Source organism: Lutjanus erythropterus, chromosome 17 (genome assembly GCF_056507025.1).
Source record: "Lutjanus erythropterus isolate fLutEry1 chromosome 17, fLutEry1.hap2, whole genome shotgun sequence".
NCBI classification, from domain to species: Eukaryota; Metazoa; Chordata; class Actinopteri; order Lutjaniformes; family Lutjanidae; genus Lutjanus; species Lutjanus erythropterus.
In genome coordinates, this window is record NC_139333.1 from 24,864,127 (window position 1) to 24,883,938 (window position 19,812).

At 40.3% G+C, this 19,812-nt stretch overlaps 2 protein-coding genes across 4 annotated transcripts in view; one reads left to right on the forward strand and one right to left on the reverse strand.

Annotated features, from left to right (window-relative positions):
- LOC146312274 (neurabin-2-like) overlaps nucleotides 1-9,201 on the reverse strand; it is a 39,233-nt gene extending 30,032 nt beyond the window's left edge. Inside the window, exons 1-2 of one of the 2 annotated variants that reach the window (XM_084741713.1) lie at nucleotides 9,090-9,201; nucleotides 7,372-8,838 (exon numbers count right to left, since the gene is read on the reverse strand). In XM_084741713.1, the coding sequence (XP_084597839.1) occupies nucleotides 7,372-8,715 (1,344 nt within the window). In that variant the 5' untranslated portion in view covers nucleotides 8,716-8,838; nucleotides 9,090-9,201. Of the gene's footprint in view, nucleotides 1-7,371 lie in introns of both variants that reach the window. The other variant, XM_084741712.1, reaches the window with a different exon arrangement.
- A 2,974-nt stretch (nucleotides 9,202-12,175) lies between these two features.
- Nucleotides 12,176-18,735, forward strand: sgca (sarcoglycan, alpha). Of its 2 annotated transcripts, XM_084741714.1 has the most exons (11): nucleotides 12,176-12,333; nucleotides 12,538-12,669; nucleotides 12,760-12,911; nucleotides 15,013-15,079; nucleotides 15,617-15,821; nucleotides 15,898-16,066; nucleotides 16,626-16,831; nucleotides 17,069-17,095; nucleotides 18,046-18,225; nucleotides 18,368-18,394; nucleotides 18,506-18,735. In XM_084741714.1, exons 1-11 carry the CDS (start codon nucleotides 12,297-12,299, stop codon nucleotides 18,510-18,512), a joined length of 1,209 nt encoding a protein of 402 aa, XP_084597840.1. In that variant the 5' UTR covers nucleotides 12,176-12,296; the 3' UTR covers nucleotides 18,513-18,735. The 2 variants fall into 2 exon arrangements, with proteins under 2 accessions (XP_084597840.1, XP_084597841.1); XM_084741715.1 differs by lacking the exon at nucleotides 18,506-18,735 and having other exon boundaries at nucleotides 12,187-12,333; nucleotides 18,368-18,398.
- The last annotated feature ends 1,077 nt before the right edge of the window (nucleotides 18,736-19,812 follow it).

Consider the following 19,812-nt stretch of genomic DNA (forward strand, 5'->3'; position numbering starts at 1 on the left):
AAATCACAACAGCACAGTATTGATACCCAGCGTTACAGACCGAAGCCAAAACAAACACAGGCTAAACAAATAAATAAGACATGAGAGGCAGCTTCCTGTGTTCGACAAGGAGGCGGGCGGCCCTGAAAAAGCGAGGCAAGTCTGTGACGATAACAATGCTGCTATTTTTACTAACAGTAGGAGACTGGTGACAAAGAGCGAAAGGGAGAGAAGAAGGAGCGAGAGGAGGAGCAAACAAAGGGTCTAGTGTGAACTCTACCCGAAGCACAACTGCTATTTTTTGCCAGTTTGAGAAGACAGACAGACAGAGAGACAGACAGACAGATAGAGAGACAGACAGACAGTGTGAAACGGGGACAAAGAAAGACACGCGCCCAGACGTCCAACCGCCATCACCACAACAAGACTTAATTGTGGCCATGAGCTGAATAATTGCTGCACGGAGGCGGGGAAATATGCACTAAAAATGGGCACTTCCTGTTTGGAGGGGAGACCGACTGACACTGTGACTTAAGAGCCGGCAGTTATACAGTCGCATGACATTTGAGCCGCATAATAACGCCCCTCCCATTTGACCTCGCCACCCCCCCACACACACTTTACTCTCATCCACCCCTGCATCAATCTCCATAACAAAGGCCACACTGATACAGTGTGAAAGGCCTCAGCAGGAGGTTATTCTGCGATGACGGCTGCAGGGTCACAACCAAATTCTGCTTTTTTTTTTTCCCCAAAAGCCGATGAGTTATGACTTCTTTATCAAACCACACATAATGCTTCCTCCTGCTGCTAGCCATCTTTGATCTCGGGGGGATTAAATAATGCGATAGAAGTCCGCTTTTGTCGTTTTCTTCCTGCGTTACAATTGCATGATGGATATATACTAAGCTCAGGCATAATTTATATGGGATTCATGGGATTTTCAACATGGCGGAGACAGTTCTATTCCATTTGGAGACTGTGGATATTAGAGCCCAGTGCTGGCTTACCACAGTCGAGTCAATTTATTTCAAGTCAGTTCTATTTATATATAGCGCCAAGTCATAACAGAAGTCATCATATAGAACAGGACTAGACCAAATGAACAAGCTCTAGGCAAAAGCAGAAATCTTGAGCAGAACTTGGTCGAGGTTGGGCAGCATTCTGCCACGACCGGGTCAGTATTTGTGTATTAATTGATTAACACTATTTGTTTTCATTTGAGGACATGATTCGGAGGTATTATGTAAAAACGACCCTGTTTTCAGTGGGTTTTTCTTCCCAAAACATAGACTGTGTATCCTTGAGACCTGGCAAACATATCGAATGCCTTTTCTTCCTTATAAAAACATTCGCAAAGCTCCTTTTTTAAAATATTTTGTAATGTGCATTGTTTACGCTCACATTTAGATCGTCTAGTAATCTTCTTCTCTGCCCTTCAGCTGGCAAATTGCTATGTTTCTTGGCATTACTACCAACAAATGACTCTCAGCTGTTTGCAGTAATGAATACTGCAGCACCTATGAGCCTGTGACTGTGCCAGTGGGACAGGAGATACAAAACAAAACGGGTATCTGCTGATCAAAACATTGTTCTGCAGCACCACTCTTGGTCAAAAATCCACAGGTTACCTTCAATTTTAGTATTTAAAATTCCATATTCACTCTTAAAGGTCCTAAAACACAATATTTATTTATTCTCAATCTGATTACCGCTATGAAGAACCAACATAACCACAACATTATCTGCCAAAGTTAGATTCTCTCTGGATTGAGGTGGCCCTGCTCGATAAATGTAATATCAAATATCGCCGTGCACCAATCAGAACTCAACAATAATAAAATCCGTATTAATTCAATAATAACTTAAAGGAGCAGCATGTAGGATTTTGAGGCACTTATTTGAAAGCTTCATTTTGCAAAACCTTGTGTCACTCTCCCCTTCCAAGTGTGTAGGAGAACCAATGGTGGCCGTGAAAAACAGGAAAGGCCCTCTCTTAGAGCCTTTGTTTGGTTTGTCCGTTCAGGGCAACAGTAGAAACATGGCAGTGCAATATGGTAGCCTCCTTAAAAGAGGAGTCGCACCCTCTGCAGATATAAACAGCTCATTCTAACGTAACAAAAACACACAGATTCTTATTTTCAGGTGATTATACACAGATGAAAACTAATTTATAAAGAAAATCTCCATTTCAAAAAATTCTGATGATAAGCCCCTGTAAATCTTACACACTGGACCTTTAATAACATCCAATAAACGACAGAAAAGATCAACTTTATTGACACATCTTATTAAGCTGGTTAGATATTAAAGGAATAGTACAACAACATTTTAGGAAATACACTTAGAACTTTTGAGGTGCTGGTGGGCAGATTTTCTTTACTTTGGTCTGTTTACCCCTTTTTTCCAGTCTTTGTGCTAAGCTGAGCTAACCAGCTGTTGGTTATAAATTTGCATATTCACCAACATGTTAAACTATTCTTTTGAAGGACCAGTGTGAAGGATTTAGTGGCATCTAGCAGTGAGATTCTAAATTGCAACCGAATGAAAATCACTCGCCTCACCCTGCCTTTCCAAGCCTTGTAGAGGAAAACCAGGAAAAAAAGACCTGCAAAATACGCAAAGCATGGCGGCCTCCATGGAAGAAGACTCACACCCTCTGTAGGTATAAACAGCTCATTCTAAGATCATGAAAACACAATGATTCTTATTTCAGGTCATTATAAAAACATACTGATTATTAGATTCCATTTTGGCCATTGATGCTAATAAACCTCCATTAATCTACAGACTGGACCTTTAATCAATTAAACATTAACTTAATAGCAACTGATTTTAAATTCTTTTGAAACCAAGTGTTGAAAATATGTGATTTATCCCTCACTCTCATCTTAATTAAGCTAGTTAGACATTAAAGGAATATTTTAAAAAGATTTAGAAAATACTGTTAAGAACATTTCGAGGAGCTGGTAGAAGACTTTCTTGGCCTGATTCCTGTCTTTGCACTAAGCTGAGCTAAGATAACCAAATGTGTTGGCTGCATATTTACCATAAAGACAGGAATGTGATGTAAATCATCTCTTCCAACTCTTGGCAAAGAAGCAAATAATCATATTCATCAAAATATCTTGCCTCAGCTTTGTCGCCACTCTTTTATAGCCAAATATGAGGGTGTTTACGTGTTAAAAAAAAAAAAAGAAGAGCCTGTTTGTCACATCTGATTTGTTTTTAAACTCTCAAATATTATAATATCAAGCTCCAGTGACTAGAGACTACAGGCCGATGTGCAGCCATGAGAGAAGAACAACAGCAACTTTCGACTTGACTGGTCATGATACGGGACAGGAGCCCTTAGTCACTGAAATGGCTTTCTGCGTGGGGGCCTGCGTGTGATGTACAGTGTCAGGGCCCCGCTTCTGCCGCCTCTGTCTGCGTACGCCTCAGACCTCGAGGCAGAGCCGAGCAGCGAGGCCGCGCCGGAGAGGATCCGATGCTCTTCTCCAGATCATTACACCACCCCCAGACAGAGAGAGACACTTTAAATCAACTCTGCCTCCTCCTCCTCCTCCTCCACGTCTGTAGTCTTCTTTCATCTCGCTGGTCCAAGAGGAGATCACAGTCTCTTTTCTCACTTCCTCCCTCTTTCTTTCTCACACACACACATTAAAAAAAACACTCCAGCTCCCCATACACTGTCCCCTGGCCTGGCAGAGCATCCACTCCTCTAAAAAAAACGGGACTAATTATCCAGTCCTCTCTGTTCCTCCTCCCCCAGCAATTATTTACAGAAGCAGCGGCTCCCACTGCATTACAGATAAGCATCTACATCGCAGCTCTTTTGGGGCCCATGTCAGCTGCACAGTAGGAATGCAGGATCATCCATTAACAACTGGCTACGTGCATGGAGGGAGGGTGTTAGCGTTAGTGGTGTGCAAAGCCCCGTGTTGAGTCAGGGTGAAATCAAAATGTCAGCATCATTCTGACACCGGCAGAGGCTGAGTGAGTTCATTAAAACAGCTGACCGCGGCGCTGGAGATGACTGAACCACGGCTGATGAGCTTTAAGGTCAAGTTTAACAAGCCTCTCAACACACAGGAGGAAAAAAACTCAAACACATAACAGAATATGGACATAAATCAGAAATCAGCACCTCAGACTAATTACACAAAGCTCTGAGGGATAGTTTAAGAGATAACGTCTCCATGCTCTTGCTAGGTGCTTCTTCTTGCTATATGCAGACTTTGCAGTTGCATAGGGCCCCAAAACAATGTACAGGTTTGAGGAATAATGGATTACATGTAATGGGATTACATGATCTGGATACAAATAAAAGGTGACTGTATTCCATTACAGTTACAGATCAATTTAGTAAAAATGGGGATTATTAGTAAGATTGCAATTTTTAAAATAAATAACAATATACTACCATGCATGCCAATTCATTATCATGGCTTCTAGTGAAAAAAATGCGTCACTGGGTGGAAGTTTAATGATTTTTTTTTTTGTCTTTAAATCAATCAATGAATCAATAAATTGCACACAACAAAGGAAGGAACAGCTGGACAAACTAATAAACCTAAGAACAAACATAAAACACGACTAACGCAAATCGACTATTGAGTTAATCCGCATCTATTTTAATAGTCGATCAGTCATTTTTTATTTGAAACCAGTGAAAACTCTCAGATGTTGGCTTCTTAAATGTGAATATTTTTTAGTTTCTTTGCTCCTCTCTGACAGTAAACCAACTGTTTTTGAGTTGTGAACAAAACAAGACATTTGAGGACGTCATCTTGGACTGTGGGGAAACTCTGATCAATATTTTTCACCATTTTCTGACATGTTTTGGACGAAATAACTAATTAATGAATGGAGAAAATGATTGATAGACTGATCGACAATGAAAATAATTGTTACAGGAAGGCAAGATTGTGACAGGATAAATTAATCAATTAATCAGTAAGGAAAATAATAGTTGCAGCTCTAAAAACTTATATTAAGCTAAACAATTTCACCATATTTTATAATGAGGCAATCCAAAAGTAGTAGGAAGTAATCAGTTACATTACATTAGTACTTGGATTACATTACTAACTATATTTTTAACAGGTAATTAGAAACTATCAAAATACATTTTTAAAATAATCCTCCCAACCCTGACGGTGTAATGTGATGATTTCAGTTCAGCAGCAGATCAATCTTTAAGTATCACATCAGAGTTCAACTATTTTTTCCCGGTCAAGTTGATCAGAAATCTACTTTATCAAATAATAGAGTTAATTGTCATGTTCAGTCTGGGGCTGCAACTAATGATTATTTTCTTTATTGATTAATATGCCCATTATTTGCATATCAGCATTAACTGTTACAGCCAATATGAAAACTTTTACTCTAACAGAACATAATGCAGATTGTTTTTATTTGTTAGCTTTATAGGAAACATTCTGTCTACCAGTGTTGATGAAACTGTTGATTAAAATATAACAATTAACAACAAGTTCTATGCATGTCAACTCAAAAAAAGTTTAGGACTGAACTCTTAGAGATATTTGTGACACAGACATGCCACAGGAATTTCAAAACAAAGATATATCTTAAAGATGATGATATAGATCGATACTTTCACTTTGCATCAGTCAAATTAGAGCGGTGATCGATCCAGGGAGATGTATGGTTACACCCCTATCGATCAGCTGACTCATCACTGCAGCTCAAGTTTAATTTTTGTTTAAGTAAATTAATCTGAACAAGGACACGGAGTGTCATAGATGCAAAGCAACAAATATTCTCACAAATCAAAACTGGTATGACGATCCCCCGCTCCCTCCTTCTCCCCAGAGAACGACTCATTAACCGTGTGTGAGGTTGGAGGCTCCACAAAAACGAGGTGTTTAATTGGTTTTTACCATTTTCCTGATCAGGCAAGCGAGTTGCTAGATTTACAAGCCCGATGTGGCATTTTACTTGCCCTGGGCGATCCTTATTGTTGAGCCCTGCCCATTCCTAGTCAAAGTCAGGTTGAGGACTGTCCAGAGATCAACATGGACACCGATAGCGCTTTTCCATACACATGTGCTGGCTTTGCTTGGCTCGGTTTGGCACAGCAGGGATTTGCATCTCCATTACAACAGGGCTGCTCACTGGAAGGTGTCTTTTAAACTGGAGACAAACTTAGCTTAAGTCAGGCGGCTGTAAATCACTGGATAAACACATTATTTTATCATTATTTGTTATTTAGAAGCTTTTATTATGAAGCAGCAAAATCAGGAAACGTTGGGTTTTCATCAGCAGTAACTTAATATGACTTATTATGACTCCTATATGGCTCAGAGCAAACATGAAACAATAAATAGGCAGATCCACACAGCGACACAGGAGAGAAACAAAACTTCTGAACCTCTGAAGAACTGAACACAAACATTTTTAGAAACCTTGTTCTCTCTGCTCTCATGCACGCACAAGTTGAATATCTCAACACTTGCTTGCTCGTCACGGGTTGGCTGCTGTCAAGACGTCACGGCACTCGGAGGCGGGTCGGGCTCACTTTAACCTCAGCGCACGGCACAGCTCGGTGTGTTAAAAGTGGGGAATGGAAACGCAAATCAGCGCGGCGCGGTTTGACTCGGCACGGCCTAAAGTCCATCTAGGAGACTGCTGGAAGCTAGCTGCTGCTGTTATTGTTTTCTAGTGAGCTGGTGAATAGTATTATGGATGGATTTCTTTTCAAACGTACGCAGATATATATTCTTCACATATTGTCTGAACTCAGTGGCAGTGACTGCGATTTTTTTCAGTACAAAAGCCTTACCAGGGACAGAGGTTGCAAATTCACCTCAGCTAGAAACTCTACGCCAACTATTCTGATAGTCAATTAATCTGTTTGAGTAATTTTCTGTGAAAAAAACAGCCAAAATTCTCAGATTTCAGCGTCTTGTGTGTGAATATTCTCTGGTTTCTTTACCCATCAATGACAGTGAATTGAATATCTTTGGGTTGTGGACAAAACAAGACATTTGAGGACGGGGCTTTGGGAAAAATTGATCAATGTTTTTTCACCATTTCTAAACTTTTATAGCAGTGATTCTCAAAGTGTGGGCTGCAGCTGGCCGTGACGGTTTGGGTCGACAGCAGAAGATTTTTAGATTTCAAAGTGAGTCGAGGAACTCTAAAGTTTGGGAATGGCTGTTTTATAGACCAAAAAAAAACAATCACTTAATTTGGAAAATGCATGACGCTGGATCTCCTTGGAGGATTTTGGAATCCCACCATCATAGTTTCACAAAATAGGGGCCCCCCAATCAACATTTTGCATAGGAGTCCCCAAAAAGCTAGAACCGGCCCTGCTACCTACTGTTATTATTATTTTACGTGTTCCACTGCATATTTTCTCACCTTGATGGGCTCTGTGCTGAAGCGGATCTTCCTGGAAGGCGGCGGGTCCTCCTCCGTAGGCAGCCCAGTAATCTCCACACAGCTGGACTCGGGCTCATAGCGGTCGTCATCTTCCTCTTCGTCCACCTGGCTCCCTCCAAAGTCTTCCCCGACCGCGCTGTAGGTACTGATATCCACAGAGTCGCGTCCCGACTGGTCGTCTCTGAGCGTCCTGTCTTCTTCCTCCTCCTCAGCATCCTTCGCCGTCTCCCCCTCCTGCCTGAGCGTCTCACCTCCCCTTGGAGAGCTGCGGCTCTGCTTCTCAGCAGCGGCCTCTCCGTTCTCCACAGAGATGAGGATGTCAGCTTGTGGTGCCGAGCTGCTCGCTTCCTCAGGTTTGACCTCAGCTTTCGCCTCCACACCTGCATCTGAAACAGTCTTTCCTCTCTGCTCGTTCTCTCCTGCAGCACTGAAATGTTCAGTAGTTGGAGCACCAACACTTTGGCCCCCATTAATGCTCTCAGATGTGGGTCCCACCCTCCCTCTGGGGCCCCTTGTAGGCCCCTCCTGGCCGTTCTGATTGCTTAACTCTTCCTCCTTGTTGCCTGCTGCAAAGGCACAAACCCTCTTAGTGATTATTTTGGAGTTCAACACACCCACCTTGGCGCTGACCCCCCTCGAAGGGAGTGGTGGTGTGGAGGAGAGGCGGTGGAGGTTGTTCCGGAGCTCTGCAGCCCGTTCAAACACGGCACTGAGCTGGCTGACCGTGGGGGACACAGCCTCGCTGGTGTCCAGGCTGTCCAGGGACTCAGTGCTGCCGTTAAAGCGCGCCACCACGTCCAACCTGCTTTCCTGGAAGCCTGAGGCCTTGTCTGTCTTCAGCAGGACCCTGGTGGTGGCCAGCTTCTCCTGCTGCTGCTGCTGCTCGAAGATGCGGCGGGTCTCCTGCAGCTTGGAGTAGCTGGGTGAGGAGGCCCGCTGGTGGCCGTTCTCCGGCTTGGTGTCGAACTTGTTGACGCGCTCGGACACGGTGGATCCGAGCTTCAGCAGCGCGCTGTGGTCCACGTTTTCATTCAGGCTCCCGGCTCTGGGGAGGGAGAGGCGCACCGATTTCATGGCGACGTCCTCCCCCTCTGCGTCGGCCGGGGATGTGGTCTGCATCTGCTGGAACATGTTCTTGATACGGTGCACGTTGGAGCCGTACCTGCGCCCTCGGGGGCCCTCCTGCAGGTCCCCGTTGGCAGCATTGTCTTTGACGGGCTTCAGGGCCTGCATCCCCGCCTCGTACGCGTTCCTGTGCGGGGATGGGCTCCTGAGCGTGGAGCCAGAGCCGGTGCTCTTGGATGTGGATTCGGTCTTCATCATGGTCAGTCAAGCGTCGCAACGGATGCTCAGCGACGGCATGTCTCCTTTCTCAACCCCGAATCTGTCCTCTCCACCTCACCGACCACACCAGCAGCAGCCGATCCTCGCTTGGTGGCGCTCAGACTAGACCGGCAGATGGGGAGAAACAAAAACAACAGATCGCATTAAAGGCCTGCTGCCTGCATCCGCTGCAATTCTCGTCCAATGCAACGGAGAAAGTGAGCACGATGCATCTGTCATTAGCTGGCGTGCAGTTACAACAATGCAAACCGAACCATCACAGATAATTGCATTAGTCATTAAAAAATGTTTGCATAGAGAAGTGGAGCAGTAATGAGCCGCGGATTTAGCGCAGCTGACGACAGATTGCTTACGTTTAATCCCTTTTTACAGGCAGCATCATTTTGATCTCTTCATTCTGTGAGCTGCAGATTTCTGGTCCTCCTCTCACAGCGGCACACTGCTGCTGCATGGAGGAGGCTGCCGCTGGGTCATAGCGCCCGCCCGGCCGTGTCTCAGCAGCCTGCTCTGTGGTTGATTTACTGCATACAATCCTCATTAATTATTCCTAAGAGAAGTGTACTAACCACAATGTGTTGAAGTGAGTGATGGATATTATTTCACTTCTAACATGCAGTAAATCTTCAGGAGTAGGACTTGTAGGGTGTGATACATTTGCATATGCCAGGGTTACTTGGACGATGTGGAGTAGCTCAACAAATCTGAAAAAAATCAAATTATAATGTGATTAAAAATGTATAGAGCACATTAGAGTTGCAACGATTAGTTGATTAATCAATTAGCCGTCAAGCATTAAATTAAGGGGCAAATATTTAATTGTTTTAACTATGTTTTTTATTTATTTTTTTAAAGAAAAAACTAAGTCTCTGATTTCAGCCTATAAAATGTGGCTATGTTTGGTGTCATTAGTCTTCTATGACAGTAAACTGCATATCTTTGGGTTGTGGACAAAACAAGACATCTGGCAACTAATCAATCAATCAAGAAAATGATCAGATTAATCAATAATGTGTATTGATTGTTAGTTTGTTAGTTAGATTGTTATAAATTGTTAGTTGCAGCCCTAATCCTCATATTGAGTCAGATGTAATTACACGACTAACATTAACATTAATGTATAACAGTTGAAGTAATGTCAGCGAGATGAAACTAGTGGATAAACAGTTGAAACCTTTATCTAAATACATTAATGGTTAATATAGGTACTAATATTATTAATAAATATAATTGATGAAAAGCTAAAGTTAGTTGATAGGCTAAAGGATTGAACAGGCTGGAAGTAGCTAATGGACAAATGGTGAAGCTGAATAAGCTAGCACTGAAAATGGGGAAAACAGCTTAAAATAATGGATGAACAGTTAAAGTAGTTAGCCAAAAATAGTGGCTAAATGGTGAAAAAGCTAAAAGTAGTGGGTTAATGGCTGAAATAATTAGCTTAAAACAATGAATAGGTTGCCTAATTGAATTGGTAAAACTAAAGGATAAGTTAGCTGTAAATGCTAAAAATAGTTGGTTAGCTAGCTAGTATTAAATGGTTAAAATGAGCAGCTTCTATAGTGTGGGAGTAGGTCTACCTATTTAAGACAAAATGTTAGGAACCACTGTTGTATTTATTTATTTAGTAGTTTTATTTTAGTAAAGGACAGGTGCAAGTCATACAGCCTACAAATAAACAATATTTTCTTCCAATTTTTGTATGATTTATTTTTAGCAAAATAAAAAAAAAACAATACAAAACAAAATATCCACCCTGTTATCAGAATTTGGGGGGACAAACTCATATAAAATGGTTGACCATTTGCCAGTACTTCAGTAGTCTTTGTACTCTGGAATATCAATCCAACGTGGCTGCTTTGTGTCGGCGAACCTGACCGGCTTTAGGACCCAGTCAAACATCAGTCACGTCAAACCTCCTTGGCCAATAACACATCCGTTATTTGCAGCCACATTGTTGCTTCCTGCATTCTGCATCTGTGCTGATAGATACATTAAATATTATCACTGAAGGTAGACAAAGCGTTTCCCTTTCTGGGCTGAGGGCTGCTTGTGAACCTGCCCACGCTGTCTCGGTTTCTAAATTTTAACGGGGGCTGATTTATCTACAAGGCCAACTCGCTCGTGCAGCTGCCCCGCACGGAGGAAAGAACAACACAAGACTTATTTTAAAACAGCCACTTTCCCTTTTATTATAGCAGCTACTTTATCTCAGAGCAGCTGAAGGTCTAGTCAGAAGGCCACGGCATGAAAAAAAAAAAAACTGTAGTGCTGTCAGACAGGATGTACACTGTTCAGAAAGGCAGCAGTGCCATCTAGCTAGCTTTCCATTGAAAGTGTTTTATTGGTGTGCAGCTGTCCTTGACTCAGTGCCTGAATAATAAAGCGAATTGATTTTTTTTTTTTTAAACTAAATCATTTTCTTAGAAGAAGAAGAGTAAAAATTTTCCTTCAGTGTATGAAGTATTCATTGATTCATAGACTTATTTTCTTTCATTTTTATTTGATAGAGACAAAGAAATTTAGCAAAGTTCCAAAGCAGAGCATGAAACTGATGGCTATTGCTAATTTCAAAGTTCACACCCTCCCTACTGCACAACTATTATCAACCATTAACAATAATTGGGGAAGTAACTGATTAAAAAGGATCCAGATTAAATTTTAGTGAAATAAAGGTTAGCATTAGCAAGTTTATGCTAGTTGAGATTCCAAAAGGGGCGGGACTTAGGAAGGGGTCAGTTGCACAGGACACTTGCACATGTATTATACGAAAGAAAAAGGAAATTAAATAAAAAGTAAAAGTATAATTATATGTACTTTAGGCAGAATGGCTCCTTACACAGTGATATTATACTGTTAACTTATTACTGTTCAGATGCATTACATGCAGGGCTGGAAGTAACTAATTACAACCACTCAAATTACTGTAATTAAGTAATGTTTTGGGTACTTGTACTTTTATGAGTATTTTTCATGTCTGTACTTTCACCCTTACTTATCCAACTAACTACCTTAGTTACTTTCAGATTAGTTTTAAAACCATAGTGTGACTATCGATAACGCTGACTGGCTAGCGAAAATCGGGACGTGCAACAATACAACAAGGAGTTGGGAGTAATCTAGTTTGAAGAACTGAAAAAAACAAACCCCATTGACTGAATCACTGGTAATGCATTAGACCTCAATGGTTAAAAAGTACAAATGAGGTCATTTGAACTGCTTCATATACTGTTAAAATATGTAATGCATCATATTTTATTTGTTCATCACATGTTCTGTATGAAAAAAAACAAATCTACAAAGCAAAAAGTAACTTTAACCCTGAGATAATTTAGTTTTGTAGTTGAGTTGTTTCTTTAAGCATGGAAAATGCACGCTTCAGGTATCTAACTATGTGATTTTATATCTCCAGAGGGAATAATAGCCTACTGCTCTTGATTTACTCTGCATTCACAGACAGCCTGCCGGATGTTTTTAGGCGAGTGAGGCAAAAATAGCTCTGACATGTCTTTCTCTGTGACCAAGCCCCTCTCCGCTTGGCTCTGTCAATCACAGGCCAAAACAAGATGGCAGGCTGCAGCAGCGGGGTCTTCTTCTTAACAGGCAAGTTTATTCCTGAAGTGATTCCACTTTTTGTTCATGACAGAACACTGGAAAGCTGTGAGTTATTTAATGTAAACCTGGGGCCTGATTCCAGCTGTCATGTGACCGTTAAGAGTGAAACATCAGGGGTTGTGTGTAGTCGTGTTTTAATGTCAAGTTTAAGTTTTTGGCATGTGTTTTGTTTTTTTTTACACTTCCTCACAGTTTGTGCTGTCAGTTTGCTTCATGGGGCCAATGCAGAGGTCAAAGTTAACGCTCCTGTGGGGAAGTTTTTTACATATGAGCTGCTGAGAGAGACTTTCCAGAATGACTTTGAACCTTTGTCAAAACTCTACGGTAAGAGCCTGAATCTTATCAGCCTTCTCTTTTGTCATCATTAAACAAAATTACAGGACTTTCTTCTTTATTTTTTTGTGGGTTATAAAGCTGGGCGCCTGTACGATGACCCCATGACTTTTAAGTGCAACCAGCAGAATTTCCCAGACCTCCCAGAGTGGCTGCGCTTCACCCAAAGGCACCCTTATGATAACGGCTTCCTATACGGCACGCCGGTGTCTGAGGGGAGAAGCATAATTGAGGTATGATGTCATCATTTACACCAAAACAAGCCTGAACCTTTGTTAACATGCTGCACACACTGCTGCATTTCTGGCCTTATTTTGCTGTTTAGTTGGATACATCCTTACATTTCACACAAATAAGACTCCCGTGCAGCTGTGCTGGAGACAAATCTGAAAAATACACAGCGATCTGACACGTCGATGTCTTTGCTTTGAACCGACATTAAAAATTCAGGAGGAAATGTGTCTTTGAAGAAGAAGACTTTTTCTGAAGTGGCACCGTCGTCTCAATCAAACAGAATGTATTCAGGCTGGAAAACATGTTATATTTTGACTGTAACCACAGATTCAAGCTATAAATTGCATTCAAAACACTACATTAACAAATTATAGCACCTTTCTGTGGTTTCCATCTGGAGTCCAGGTTGATTTTGGGTCTTTTTTTGCTTTCTGTGCATTAATTTTTCTTTGTTTTAATTAAAATGCACAATTTTCCTCTTCCCTGTAGTGCTTTTTATGCATCAAGATAGTTGTGGTGTGAGTTGCAGGGTTTTTGAGATATCAGTCGTAGAGATTTCTGCCTTCTCTCAAATATAACGGGACTGACTGGCACTAGGCTTGTTTTGCTCAAAGCACCAAAAAATATGCTTGAAAAACTCAACAGCGTTGTCTCTGTCCAGAAATCATGAGCTGGTTACTGAAGATAGTTTCAGCAGTTTCAAGCAGGAACTACTTTCTTATTTACTTTTTTTTGCCATAGAAAGGAAGCAGTTCTGGCCGATATCTCCAAATCTCTGCAACTCACACTGAAACTATCAAGCTACAAGTCTGACCTTTCATTTTTATAAATCTATAAAGTATAAAGTATAAAAAAAATATAAAAATCCATAATATAAAAAATTACATGAAAAATACACAGGCTTTAAAAGAAATGTATAAATCATTAGTCATAATCACTCAAAATATAATCATAAATCACTTCAAGGTTGTAAAAAACATTTTGTCCCAGTATTTATCCACACAAATACAGAAAGAAATAAAATATGGGTATAATATAATACAGCCAAATATTAATAATTCAGAGTTTTATGGTCTACAGACATAAATTACCATGTGAATGTCCCACATCAGCACTTTCAACTGGTTTTATCAGCTTGTACCTGCATGAAAAGCAATATAAATACAGTCACATCACTGTAAATAAAACATGCTCAGTGCATTCACAGGTGAATAAAGAGCGACTGGGAAATGTAGGAAATCAATAACTAATGCAAAAATAGCCCAGGTAATATAGACAAGCACTCGAAAATAACAATAAAAAATGAATTTGAATATGGATAATGGATGGATAATAATTCTTCACGCCAGCACAAAAAAATAGTTCCACAGATTAAAACTACCTTGACTATAAAACTACAGCCCTTTTTTTTTTTTTTTTTTTGTTTGGCACAAACCAAAGTTAAAACCAAACAAAAAGGACGTGGAAAATGACACATGGGCCCAATCCTTTGTCATAATCACTCACAATAATATTATAGATAAATTCAGTGTTATAAAGAGTATCATGGCATTATTTATACACACACAAATACAGCACAGATGTAATATTTAATAATATATTAATAATTTCAAAAATGTTAGGTGTGCTTCCTGGACTCAGTTTGTTTGTTTGTTTGAGTGTTCTTTGGTAAAAAAAAAAAAAAAACTGTGAAGAAGAAGAAGAAGAAGAAAAAAACCTTAAAGGCGCTCTCTTGAAATACCTCTTCAAACAAACCTCAAACGTGTCAGAGTTTGTCTGAGGATCTAACATGACCACGTCATGACAGTAAAGGCAGAGTTTTCTCGTGATTCTTCTTCTTCTTCTAAGTCAAAAAGTGTTTTATGGTCTATAAATTACTGTGTGAAAGCCGAACATCAGCGAGAGTACTTGAGGAATTCTGGGAAATGTAGGAAATTGATAACTTATTACAGAAATAGACAAGGCAAAGTAAACTTCAGCAGAAGAAAAAATACCTCCTTGAATTCACTAAACGTCTCAAAACACAAGTGAAATAATATCTGAGGGTGGAATGTGTAAATATTTGAAAAGTGATAATTAAGATGGTTCTTTCCCTGACAGATCTATGCTGTGAACAAACGGACCTATGAAACAACCCGACACATACTCGTCATCAAAATCATCGGAGGTAAGGGAGGTTTAAGTTATATCACAAAGTCTTCTTGTGCATTCACTCTTTTATATTTTATATTTATAATAGATGCTCTATTGTTGTTATTCTTAAGTTACTGTATGGAGCAATCTGGCACAAGAATTTCCTTTGGGATTAATAAAGTTTTATCTTATCTTATCTTATTATATCTTAATTCTAATGATGAACAAATTCTATGATGAGAACTGTTATTTATAGAGGCTCTTCTGCATGGAAAAATCTTCTCCATCAACATCAGACAGATCACAAACAGATTTTCTTTCAAAAAGTCACTAAAACAAAAACTGATGAATCTCATGAATCTTTTTGTCTTTTTGACTCTGTGATTTGAAATTTTGCCGTCTTTTTTATTATTGTTATTCACAGGCATTGTTGTTGTTGTTTTTGTGTGGACGCCAGGAAGATTAGCCGCCACCTTCTGTGAGCTAATGAGGATCTAAATAAGGAATAAAGAGTTAAATGAGGAAGTGCAGTAATGACAGAACTGATGTGTATCACTGCCGTCCCTCACAGATGAAAAGGACATGCTTCCCCATCAGGCAGAGTTCTTCCTCGAGCTGAGGGAGATTGAGAAGGTGCTGCCCTCTGCTGTTCAGGATGAGATAAAGCAGGATTTACAGAAGCTGTGGGGCACAGAGGCCTTGGAAATAGTTAACATCACCAACGCACTCGACCGCGGCGGCAGAGTCCCCCTCCCTCTCGCGGGACACTATGAAGGGTAAACAGAAAACCCTACCGTAACGTTTAAGCTCTGCGCTGACTGTGTGTTTATGAAAGTCTGATGATTGTGTCAGTGTGTATGTGAAGGTGGGGTCGCAGGTGTCCTTCTCAGAGTGTCTCCTGAGGGTCCTGACGCCAGAGCATGAGAACCAGTGCTCGACAGGGGCCAGAGTCAAGGTCCCCGGAGAATGCAACTTCTGCAGCATTCCCAGCAACTGCATCACCTGGTGCAAGACGGAGCTGGTGAGGCCTGAAAACACACACAGATGATGTGAATGAGCGATGCAGTGTTTGTGTAGAGCCTGGGGGGGTCAGGGACCACCAAGATAAGTCTGAGAAGTCACAATATTGTTAAGTGGAAAAGAAATTTCTGCTACACAAAGTAACATTTAGTTTTTCTGACTTATTTCTTGTGAAATATTAGATATTTTCACTTTTTCAAGACCCTAAAAATCCATCAAATGAGGCCATCTAAGAAAGAAAAGTTGCTCCATCTTCCATCTGTTGATAATTTGTCATTTTACTAATCAACCCCCTTCTTTTACGATTTTCTTACCTAAAATTCACAGCAATGCAATTTTTGATCCTACAAAGCATTTAAATTATTTAATATTGGCATACAATTAGTTATGACACATCCTCATACTGTACTTTTATATCTAGCTAACTAAATTTGATAATTGTCTGAAGCCCACCACCACCTCCCCTTTACATGGACGTTATTGAAAAATCAGAAACTGAAAGAGATGTTTCATAAACCAAAAGAATCAGAAGATTCACTTTCCCGTCTCTTTCCCTGCAGACTGTCCTGACAAAGAAGCCGACTCCGCCTCCTCCCACGATGGGTCCGGGAATCCTGGAGGCTGGAGGCGAATTCAACCCTCCCAAGTCTCCCCCGAGCAGGGACTTCTTCCCAGACTACATCGTGACAGTTATTGTGCCCCTGATCCTCGCCATCATCCTCTGTCTCCTGCTGGCCTACATCATGTTCTGCAGACGAGAGGGAGTGTACGCATCTGATTAGAATCTACAAAATTACAAAATGATCAGCAGTGTTGTTGGGATGAAGGGTCAGTTCACCATATTATAAAACTTTTTGCCATCCTACCTCCGGTGGGGTAAGAAGGAATATGCAGATTTCTGTAACGCAGGTGAACTGACCCTTTAAGCAAATACTAAAAGCAGATTCAATTGATCCTGATACTGTGACACAACCGTGACACATTTTTCTTTTTTCTTTTATAGTGAGAAAAGGGATGCAAGAACAAACCAGTAAGTACACTGAGTGAACTTTACCAGCGTATCGTGTTTTTTTAAAATATAAAATCTGAATCTGAAATAAGTAACTACACCTGTCAAATAAATGTAGTGCAGTAAAAAGTTTATAATTTTCCTCTAAAAAGCAGCAGTGTAGGAGGACAAGTAACCCACCACAAAACTATAGATGTTGAAAAGGCATGGAACATCATGATTATGAGATTAAAAAAAAAAAGAATTAATGATAGAAAAAGTTGAAATTATGAGATAATAAATTGAAATCATGGTGAAAATGTTAAAATTATGAAATAAAAAGTCAAAATTATGAAATAAAGTCAAAATTATGAGAAAATAGTAGAAATTATTAGATAAAAAGTCAAAATTATGGTGAAAACAGTGAAATTATGAGTTAAAAAGTCAAAAAATATTAGATAAAAAGTCAAATTTTAGTGAAAATGTTGAAATTATGAGATAAAAAGTTGAAATAATGGTGAAAATGTCAGAATTATGAAATGAGAAGTAAAACTTGTGAGCTAAAAAGTCATAACAATGAGATAAAAAGTCAAATGCATGAGAAAAAGGTTGAAACTATTAGATAAATTGTAATTGCTCGGCTGGTAAAAATGCCTGAGAAGTTTTCTTCCGGGGTTTACTTGCACAGTATAAATGAATGGCCCAATTAACATGCAAAACAGTGTTTCTTCAACTGGCCCCGCCCACTCAACTCTGGTGATATGCTGCCCTCTGTTTGTTTGTTTGATTGTAAATTTGACATATTGCACCTTTAAGCACAGTTCTTGAGTAAATGCACTGACTTACTTTCCACCACTGCGTAATTCTTATGAAATCTAAATCTATTTCAGTCACTCAATGAAACCTCCACAGTCCAAAAACAAAAAGAAAAAAAAAAGCATAAACTAAAGACAAGTAGAAAAACGCTGCATGTGTTAATGTGTGTGCTGCAGAATTCAGCTGTACCACCACCACACCATCCACGGGAACACCGATGAGCTGCGGCACATGGCTGGAAACCGCAGCGTTTCTCCGCCTCTGTCCGTGCTGCCCATGTTCGACAGCCGGACCGGTGACAGGGCTCCGCCGCTGCAGTCTGACAACCCCAGCATCCCCCTCATCATGGCCCAGCAGTAAGGACCTCGCCTGCTGATTCTGCTGAACGTTTATTCACAGATCACATCAGAGCGTCGGTCAATTCATGACCCACTTTCCCTGAGAGTCAAATCATTTCTTAACATAGAAAATTCTTTTTTTTCTCTCCTGTTTTCATAGCGATCCTTACAGTGACACACTGCCCAGGTAAACACACTCATTCATTCTGCAGCTTTGATGCTTTTTGTTTTTTTATTGGATTATTTCTGATGTTTCTAAAGATACAAACTCATTGTGTTGTTTTTTGTTTTTTTGCAGGAAGTGAGAACAATGATGGATAAAGTGTCTCTGATACACACTGAGTGACATTCATACAATAATTTGCTGCCACAGTCCTGTATTTGCAGTGTCAAATTATGTTTTTTTTCTTCTTTAGGTGTCTTTAAAATAAATTAAGAGTGTGAATTTTGTCAGATTGTCATTTGCTGTTTAAGATTTTCTGTATTCCACCATATTTTACCACAAAATAAAACATACCAGAAGACGCACTCCTCGTTGTTGTGTCCATCAAAGTCGAAGATGTCAAATTTTCTGAATGCAGGTGTCACACATTTCAGAGGTGTCAGCTCATTGTAGCACGGGAGGAGGACGTGCATGAGACAGACAGTGGACCATCTCAAGAAAGAGCTTTTACTCAGCCGGGCTCAGTAGAGAGACTGATGTGCAAATCTGGTGCCAAGGCCTTGTGGAAGTATCATGTACAGTTTGCTTCAGAGATCCAGCTGGTGCAGTAACTGGGGCAGTCAAGGGGGAGACAAGATAAAGAGACCACAGCTGTCTCTGTCTGTTTTCACTGGATCGCTTCAAATATGTGAACAGAAATCCAGAGAGATTGTTATGAAAGTAGCCATATAAATACATTTCTTGTCTTCTGTGTTTCTCAGATCTGCATCACAGCAATTTCTAACCTGGGATCAACACCAAAGGAGGACGATCACGATATTATCGTTATCGTGAATTCTTTTGGCCAACAATAATCCTGTAGTGAAAATCTGATATCGTCTCTAGTTCAAAGGTAAATATTGACGTGTTACCAGATTAACAAGACGGGAAATTAAAATGCATGTTTCATTTACACAAAAAATGCGATGAAGGGTCCTGAGCAGCAGCCACTGCTCTTTTGCTTTTACATTATCTGTATCTCGTTTGATATAAAAGACTATTTGTTCATTTATTTTTTTCTCAGAGCGGGACTTCTTTTAGATTTCATACTTCTGCTGTTGGATGGCAGCCAGAGGTGTAACGTGAAAGTTTCTGTACGTTTCCGACCCTTTTGATTATGTTGAACTTTCCCTTTAAAGCGGCTGTTGTTGCACCAGAAGTCCAGAAGGGGTCGCCGGTGTATCTTCTGCTCATCTGATTTTGGTAGTTTGGGGTCAGATGCTTTTGGTGAAACGCTTTGTGAGAGTTAAAAACTTAATTTTCATACAAAAAAAAACAACTTTTTATGTGTGATTGTGGAGATAAAAACAAGAGTAATGTGAAACTGCAATGGCTGCACATCTGAGAACATTTAACGTTTGCTGTCAGCTGCAATTCCGCTCAGATTTCTGAAGGAATTTGTA

What these genes read in the sequence shown, in the direction of transcription:
- sgca (XM_084741714.1), top strand. Translation starts at nt 12,297, where the DNA reads ATGGCAGGCTGCAGCAGCGGGGTCTTCTTCTTAACAG. An exon ending in CGGGGTCTTCTTCTTAACAG is followed by an intron (nt 12,334 to 12,537) that starts GCAAGTTTATTC and finishes ACTTCCTCACAG; the next exon opens with TTTGTGCTGTCAGTTTGCTT. An exon ending in CTCGCGGGACACTATGAAGG is followed by an intron (nt 15,822 to 15,897) that starts GTAAACAGAAAA and finishes TGATTGTGTCAG; the next exon opens with TGTGTATGTGAAGGTGGGGT.